At 38.1% G+C, this 9,294-nt stretch overlaps 1 protein-coding gene across 1 annotated transcript in view; it reads right to left on the bottom strand.

Annotated features, from left to right (window-relative positions):
- map3k5 (mitogen-activated protein kinase kinase kinase 5) overlaps positions 1–9,294 on the bottom strand; it is a gene marked incomplete in the record, with an annotated part of 89,557 nt that overhangs the window by 41,779 nt on the left and 38,484 nt on the right. The window contains 3 exon segments of the mRNA XM_014023049.1: positions 2,749–2,855; positions 5,071–5,239; positions 8,929–9,122. Of these exon segments, the coding sequence (XP_013878503.1) occupies positions 2,749–2,855; positions 5,071–5,239; positions 8,929–9,122 (470 nt within the window).

Genomic DNA, 9,294 nt, shown 5'->3' with positions numbered 1-9,294 from the left:
GAATTAAGTGACCCAATGCTTTTATAATCATTTTCCAGATTATTCCATAGTCTTATACCTTTTACTGAAGTTCATCTGTCCTTCAAATTTGTTCGGATTTTTTTGGTTTTATAAACATTTGTAATCCCTTCAAATTATAACAGCTTTCCGTCTTAACAATATTTGATTGGATGTTTGAAGATAACACATTTTAATGAGCTTTATACATAACCTGCAGAATGTGATATTCAACCAACTCATCAAATTTTAATAATTATAATTGATGAAACAATATATTAGATACAGTATTCTTAAGTTCTCCTTTTTGAAATATTGACAGTATTTAATCTATTATTTCTTGATTGAAATAGGTCTAGTTACATGTCTGAAATATCTTTTACAACACATAATAAAACGRTTTTCCAGACAGTAGATGAGAATTGTGTCTGAATGCCTGTGACTCAGCTGTAGGTCAGCAGGGGGCGAGCGAAGGCATTGAAGAAACTGTATAAATATATGAGCTTCCGGTTTTATGGGCAMTGTGGGTTTCCTGTCTGCTTCAGCGACAATAAACCTTCACTCAGATTCCAGACTGGTGTTYTATGGTTTCATTCCTTCTACAAATCACTTTATTCAACATTTGTGTTTATCATCTCGACTTCAGTTTATTGAATACAAATTTTCTTACACAGAAACAGTTAAATCGCCTTCAGCTTGTCCAAAACTCGGCAGCAAGACTCCTAACCTGAACCTCCAAATTGACCCACATTGCCCCGATCCTAGCAGAACTTCACTGGCTTCCAGTTCAATTCAGAATCCGGTTCAAAATCCTGGTCCTCACCTTCAGAGCTCTTCCTATCTATTTTCCTTCAACAGGTTTTATGACTCATCTGATTTTACTGAGATAAAAGAAAACAAAAAATTTGCAGGAWTTTTTCTCATGAAGAAGTGATAGTTTCCTATTATTACTATTATTATTATTTTGGATCAAAACTGTCTCTGTATCCCAGGATTGGACGCATGAATGAACACAAAAATCTCATGGAAAAATCGTTTTCCATGTTTGCTGCCAAATTAAAGCGCAGCGTGCTTCACTGCTGACGGAGGCAGCTGCACCATGAAAACCGCAGGAAGTTTACAAGAAAACCAGCTGGTGTGAAACCGGCAGCCAAAACCTGCTGTGGCGTGCATCTGCTGAACAGAAACAGACAGAGAACGTCTGCCTGCAAACATTAAACCATATTAATTAAACAGAAAACCAAAAAGATGCATTTGTCAGACTTTAAGCTCCTTATTAAGATTTAAGATTTAGCAAAAGACAGCACCACTGTCTTGCATTTTTGAARAAAAWTCTTGCAGGATTTGTATTTAGGATAATGGTACTGAACTTATAGAGAGCTTTTCAAGTCCCTCCGGACCCCCAAAGCGCTTTACACTAACAGACATTCACCCATTCACACTCACATTCACACACTGATGATGGTAAYCTACARTGTAGCCACAGCTGCCCTGGGGCACACTGACAGAGGTGGGGCTGRCATGCACCGGCYCCACCYGACCCTCTGACCACCATCAGTAGGCAAGGTGGGTGAAGTGTCTTGCCCAAGGACACAACGACTGAGACGGCTGGATGGGGGATTGAACCAGCAACCTTCCGGTTCCAGGACGACTCCCCTAACCACTCCGCCACAGCCACCCCGTATTAATGATGTATGATGATAATAGTGTATTAAGGATCAATTTTGACCAATAATAGTTAGTTATAATAAAATAATATATTTAATATATTGATTAAATGAATGTTTCAATGACATCAAGGAAAACCAAAAATATCAATCCACATCAATGTATTAATTATGTTGGATAAACATATGGTATCACAAAATATAGATTACCGACTTGTGAAMTGAATTGAAATCGTTTTGTGACAAACATTTCAATATCGATAAACACTGTATCATAATCCAAATGAATCGATATAATATTGTATTTTGGTAAAGAAACACAAAAATTTGTACAACAGGTTGCCTTCAGGCCCAGGCCACCCTTGAAAAAGAGATCTGTGATCTCAATGGGATTTGCCTGGTTAAACAATGATAAATATTAAAAACAAAGCGGGTTATTTACACCCCTAGTGGTGATCATCTCAAAACAACTTGATGAATGATTCATTTCTGGAAGTTTCAATAAAATTTAGAGATGTAAGAAAATACAAATACACTGAAATATTACAATATTCTCAAAAGCACAGAATCATGTTTTAATTTAGGCTTAAKTTGTAACTTTTTGTGGTGTATTTTAGCTAGTTGGCAGCAGTTAGCCTAGCTTAAATGTTAGTTTCAGCTGCGTATTTTAAAATTAGAACCTTTTTGATAAAAAATGGGAATAAATCACCTTGCTTACAGTATCACAACATATTGTGAAATATCATATTGTGACCCATGTATCGTGACATGRATTATTTCACCAAATTCCTGCCAATACAGTCCTAATAAAATCTGTCAATTGGCTCATGACATATTATGCTACAAGACAGACAAAAGCAATCAAATAACTTCCCACTGCCATGAAARGTGAGTGATGAAGATCAATACAAAGAAACTGATAATTAAAAACATGTTATTGGGACACTAATCACAATGTTCACATGACCATAAAAGCCAACTTTCTGTCTCATGTTCAAATGTAGAAAAATTTGTCAAAAAATGTTTGTGTGTCTCTGGTGGGTAATACTATATAGTACTGTGTCATGCGTGGGTTCCAGCTCACCGGTTCAGTGCAAAGGCGTAGTGGAATTTGACATGTGGGTGAGCCATGGGGTCAAAGGTTGGAAGCTGCTTCAAAGTTTCAACCAGCTTGACGATGGACTCGTAATCCTAAACAGTAAATAAAGAATAAAAGTAATAAGCTTCCTGCTGCAGTTTCTTTTCCAAACAGATCTAATCTGCTCTGTTTACAAACCAGGGCAGCTTCTTGTGGTGAGTGGGCTTTTCAGCAGGTTTTTGTTTCTCCTACTTGTCTACATGGTTTGAATACCCAAAGCGTGTTGAGTAACTTATGTTTGTTGTTGTGATGAATGATTCATCCAGCTGTGCATCTTGGAGAGRAGGAGGACCTGGACTCTCACCACAAAGCATTCAGTTTAAAACCTCTGCTCTCTGCTGGTGGTCTGAAAGGACTCATGATTGAGGGAAGAAAAGGATGCCCTGAAGGGGTAGGGTGTCAGATTAACARGAATTCAGAATATTTTTCTAATGTTTCTTTGACTGCAACAATCAACTGTGATGACAAGGAGATTGTCCACATGGCAATGCAGGTTTTTCTAATTTATAATGTTTTATTTGACTTTTGTAAAATAAAAATTGACTTTTGTAAAACAAAAAGTACCTTTGTAAAAACAAAATTGTTTTAAAAAATGTCTTCACCTACATGCTGGCCATTGGCCCCACTGCATTCAACTAAAACATGACAGAAATACAAGGCAGTACTGACTGTGAGACATGTTAGTCTAAATGTGGACATAAATGTAACTTTTTAAGCCCTGCATTTCTCAAAGGATGGTTGGAGGGAGATGTTTTCTTCATAATGTTCACAGCTGATCCAGGTAAATTCTTCTGAAACTTTATTTCTCACAAAAGCAACATGGTTTCTGATTTGAGCATTGTTATTGCAATGTAAATGTGRGCAACAGACAGCAAATTAAATCGCAGTATCTGTACTAGGGGCTAAATCAATTAATTGCATGATAAATTAAAATGAGGTTGATCATTTTCATATGCCTGCTTGTTCTCCTCATGTCTCCTTTTCTACTTTATAGAATAYAGTGGAGGCAATTCAGGAGTCAGGTATTTACCAGGCACATGGTCTCTAATCTCTGTAGCATGACAGCCCCGTTAACAGGCCGTACATGTCAACTTGTACAGATAGTCCGTAAGTTATAAGGATTTTATGACATTTTGCAGGTACTGTGTATAGAGCAATCTCACAGATTTTTTCAAGTCTAACGGATTTTTTTCAAAACCTCATTTTCAAGTTAATCCAACATGTCAGAGCCTGTAGGATGATTTAAAAAACAATAAATAACATCAAACAGCCACTTCCCAACATTTTCTGCCGTTAGAAATAAGTTTTGAACTTTGTCCGCTCTCCTCTCCTACTGCTACGCAGCGGGTGCTTTCGTGTGCGCAGCTTACAGGACCCCCGGGTGCAAGTTGTACGGATTTTTTAGCAAAATTTACAGATTTTTGAGGCTTTTTATACAGGTAAACGTCCGGAGAGTTTGACATGTATGACAGGCATTTAGCCAGAGGAGTGTTTTTGGTTGCCAGACCCCTTCTTCCAGCTGGTGACACCTCAGGATACCCTCCGGGATCAGTGCCAAAACTTAAGTGTTTTAGGGGTTTTATTAAACGCTGCGTAAATTTCGTAAACTTCTGTGAAATTTGTAAGCGATGTGAGGGTGACTTCATTTATTTTGTGAAGCCAGAGGAAGACACAAAGAATAAATTGCACTAGCTTGAATAGAGGAGGTGGGTAGCATTGTTACAGCTTCAGTAGCTGTTGTTGTGTGTTGTTTACACAAACTCTGCTCTTGGTCCATCTGTAACTTTACTTAAATTTCATAAACTTTTGTAAATTTCTTAAGGGTGACTACAATTATTTTATGAAGTCAGAGGAAGACACATACAAAATAATGGTGTTTTCCACTAGCACCTCTACAGCACGGTTCGGTGGTTTTCCATTACACTCCCCTAACAGCTCGAGTGGGTGGGTTCATCATAAAGTTGAATGGTCTCAAGAGTCCAAAGAGTCAAAAAATTGATGCTACATATCACACAAGTCAGTTCATTTGTTTTTCATAAATGAATTTGATAAACGTTCACAAATTTCATATGTGAGGGCAGGAAATCATGTTAGCTTAAAATGGTCTCCAAAGAATATTATTTATGACAATCACTTCTGYGACAATTTATTGTCCAACAAAATTGTTATCGTGACAGGTCTACTGTGCATTATATCTTGCAGGGTTAGAAAAAAATCACGAGTTTTTCCACAATATCATGCAGCCCAACAGCCGCTGAACAGTCATACCTGGATGTCTCTGTACGTCAGCAGCAGGTTGATGACGACGTCCACTGAAAGGCACTCTACATTGTCCAACCGCTGCTGAATCCGGCTCAGTTCAACCGCTAGCTCCATGCCGGTGTAAAGCTCCCGAGCTTTACGGATCTCATTCAGAATCGTCTCACGGAAATACTGGCTGCAGGACAGAAATAAAACTATTTTAAAAAGTGTTTAGAGATGTGAGATATGATGTCAGAGATAATCTGACTGCAAGGGGGAAATATAGTCAGGTTTAATGTGCCTTAGGGCTTCAGTTAAGAAGAGGAAAAAGTGATCTTCTGAGGCAGAACAAACACAATAACTACCTGATTAAAAKTGTTTTATAATCTCCTTAAGGAACAATTCTACCATGATTAGAATAATTCTTTRACGGAGTACTTTCACTGTTTTACATAACTTTAACCACTCTCCACAAAGGCTAAAACCTATTTTCCTCCTATTTTAATAGAATTTCTTTGGATATAGTTTAAATTAAAAATAACTTGATTATAGCTCACTTTGCAATCTGAGTAATACATATAACATCTACATTGGATTAAAGTTTAAAACCCTTGAAATCAGATCCAGTTTGAAGGTTGCTGCAAACCAGCTAAAAGTGACTGGATGAAGTTTGTCCCTTTTCAACAACTTCTGAGAAAGCTTTCCACAGTAACTGGTACTATTTCTGTGGGAATTTGTAAGTCTGAGATTTAGGCAGGTATTAAAGCAGAAAAAGCCTTTTTTCACATGAGATTAAATTGTTTTTGTACTTTTGTTTTGTTGCTTTCAGGATCAGTTTATTTGTGCTATTTTTGTTAAAAAACAAAAGGTATTTTGTTGGGGCATGAACAGTACTAGTTTATTATAATAAGAAATTTTGATTAAAATTGAAGRGGGTCATTTGGGATTTAGGGTTCAGAGCCTCAGACCGTAGACCTGTGTTTATATTTTTTCAGTTTAATCTCAGTGCTACCTTTAATCCAATCAATCATACTGTATTGTTTAATAAGGGTAAATGTACTAGGCTTCTTTTTTTAAATCAAATTTACCTGATGATTTCCTTTTGTTTTCATGTAAACGGGGAATGAATCTACACGCATCAGTGTTCGCCATGGAGCTCCACAGGGTTTTGTGCTTGGGAGGGACTATGTTTTTATTTTGCAAAAATGCTTCCAGTCGGGAATATTACTAAAAATACAGGTGCTGGTCATAAAATTAGAATATCATGAAAAAGTAGATTTATTTCAGTAATTCCATTTAAAAAGTGAAACTTGTATATTATATTCATACATTACATACAAACTCATATATTTCAAYTGTTTATTTCATTTAATTTTGATGATTACAAATGACAACAAATGAAAATCTCAAATTCAGCATATCAGAAAATTAGAATATTACTGAAGACCAATAAAAACAAAGGATTTATAGAAATGTTGGCCAACTGAAAAGTATGAACATGAAAAGTATGAGCATGTACAGCACTCAGTATTTAGTTGGGGCTCCTTTGGCCTGTATTACTGCAGCAATGCGGCGTGGCATGGAGTCGATCAGTCTGTGGCACTGCTCAGGTGTTATGATAGCCCAGGTTGCTCTAATAGTGGCTTTTAGCTCTTCTGAATTGTTGGGTCTGGTGTATTGCATCTTCTTCTTCACAATACCCCATAGATTTTCTATGGGMTTAAGGTCAGGAGAGTTTGCTGGCCAATTAAGAACAGGGATACCATGGTCCTTCAACCAGGTACTGGTAGCTTTGGCACTGTGTGCAGGTGCCAAGTCCTGTTGGAAAATGAAATCTGCATCTCCAAAAAGTTGGTCAGCAGCAGGAAGCATGAAGTGCTCTAAAACTTCCTGGTATGTGGCTGCGTTGACCCTGGACCTCAGAAAACACAATGGACCAACACCAGCAGATGACATGGCACCCCAAACCATCACTGACTGTGGAAACTTTACACTGGACTTCAAGCAACGTGGATGAAGTGCCTCTCTTCTTTTCCTCCAGACTCTGGGACCTTGATTTCCAAAGGAAATGCAAAATTTACTTTCATCAGAGAACATGACTTTGGACCACTCACCAGCAGTCCAGTCCTGTTTCTCTGTAGCCCAGGCAAGACGCTTCTGACGCTGTCTGTGGTTCAAGAGTGGCTTGACACAAGGAATGCGACAGCAGAAACCCATGTCTTTCATACGTCTGTGTGTGGTGGTTCTTGAAGCACTCACTCCAGCTGCAGTCCACTCTTTGTGAATCTCCCCCACATTTTTGAATGGGTTTTGTTTCACAATCCTCCCCAGGGTGCGGTTATCTCTCTGGCTTGTACATTTTTTTCGACCACATCTTTTCCTTCCCTTCGCCTCTCTATTAATGTGCTTGGACACAGAGCTCTGTGAACAGCCAGCCTCTTTAGCGATGACCTTTTGTGTCTTGCCCTCCTTGTGCAAGGTGTCGATGGTCGTCTTTTGGACAACTGTCAAGTCAGCAGTCTTCCCCATGATTGTGTAGCCTATAGAACTAGACTGAAAGACCATTTAAAGGCCTTTGCAGGTGGTTTGAGTTAATTAGCTGATTAGAGTGTGGTACCAGGTGCCATCCATTTTGAACCTTTTCACAAGATTCTAATTTTCTGATATGCTGAATTTGAGATTTTCATTTGTTGTCATTTGTAATCATCAAAATTAAACGAAATAAACATTTGAAATATATGAGTTTGTATGTAATGTATGAATATAATATACAAGTTTCACTTTTTAAATGGAATTACTGAAATAAATCTACTTTTTCATGATATTCTGATTTTATGACCAGCACCTGTAGGATATTAAAAACAAGTTTGTGTGTGTGTGTGTGTGTGTGGGGGGGGGGGGTAGTTAGTCATAGAGTGGGAACTTTATTTTATTATTATTCTATTTTTAGCTGTTTTTATTTTAAAAGTCCAACCAAGGATGGTCTGCAAATTAGCCTATGGCTAGAAAACCCTTGTACAAAGCAACGGTTGCTTGTTTGTTTTATCATGTAACATTGTTTATTGTGTTTTCCTTGATCAAATAAAATAAATGAATGAATATATTTATCCATAAAGCCAGAGGAGTCAATCATTAATGCTACATGTCAGTCAAGTCAAGTCAAGACACTTCACCCACCTTACCCACTGATGGTGGTCAGAGGGTCCGGTGCACGGCAGCCTCGCWTCTGTCAGTGWGCCCCAGGGCAGCTGTGGCTACAATGTAGCTTACCATCATCAGTGTGTGAATGTGTGTATGAATGGGTGAATGTCTAAGTGTAAKGCACTTTGGGGTCCAGAGGGACTTGACAAAGCGCTACAAAAGTTCAGTACATTTTTTGTTATCTTCTTATTTTTCAGAATATTTTGCATAAACTAGTCAAGTTGTGAGACCCTCTTCCAATAATGTAAACCAGTGATGTCAGATTTCTTTCAGAGGAACTCCATGCTTGTGGGAAATAATTTATCTTCTGCTTCCTTTTACTTGAATCTTTGCTTCCTCAAATGCTTAAAGTCAAAACATATACAGTGATGTAATTAACACTGATCCTGGTTTTCTCTGTAAATTTATGCTCCAAAACTGGATACTASCAGAGGTAACAATTTATTCATCTAACTTTAAGTTGCATAAATTTGCAAAACTGCAGTGATCATTTGTGTATTTGAAGGTGCTTGCTGCTGTTTCAAACATCATAAAGTCAAACTGACTGCAGTTACTGCAGTTAGTCCTTTCTTTTGGAAACCATCATTAATATGTTCCCTTACTATACACTAATGAAGATATTTTCACATTGCAACAAATCTGAAAGACAACACAGAATAAATTCAGAGTGTGCAGTAGACTCACTGGGAGTTGGCCTGTGACACTTTGAGCAGCTGAARGAAGCGGTCCAGCAGCGGCATGCATATGGGCCCTAGCAGCATCTCGAAGCTCGGCTGCATCAGCTCGGTCAGACCCTTCATCAGGCTGCCCTCACAGCTGTACACCTTGTTGTGGGGGGTCACCATGTATGGGATGAAGGTGTAGTTAGCAGAACTGGTCTGTGGACAGAACAACCACACAGTTACGGATAAAATAAATGTTCTACAGGACCCTGTGGGTGGGAATAAAGAATAGAATAGAATAGAAAAAGCCTTTATGGTCCCATGGGTGGGAAATTCAGGTGTAGTAGCAGCAGATACATACATCAATCCACAGAAACAGTATATTGCT

Source organism: Austrofundulus limnaeus, unplaced genomic scaffold (assembly GCF_001266775.1).
Source record: "Austrofundulus limnaeus strain Quisiro unplaced genomic scaffold, Austrofundulus_limnaeus-1.0 Scaffold355, whole genome shotgun sequence".
NCBI lineage: Eukaryota > Metazoa > Chordata > Actinopteri > Cyprinodontiformes > Rivulidae > Austrofundulus > Austrofundulus limnaeus.
Note: the sequence above shows the minus strand (reverse complement) of the source record. Positions and strands in the feature narration are given on the sequence as shown.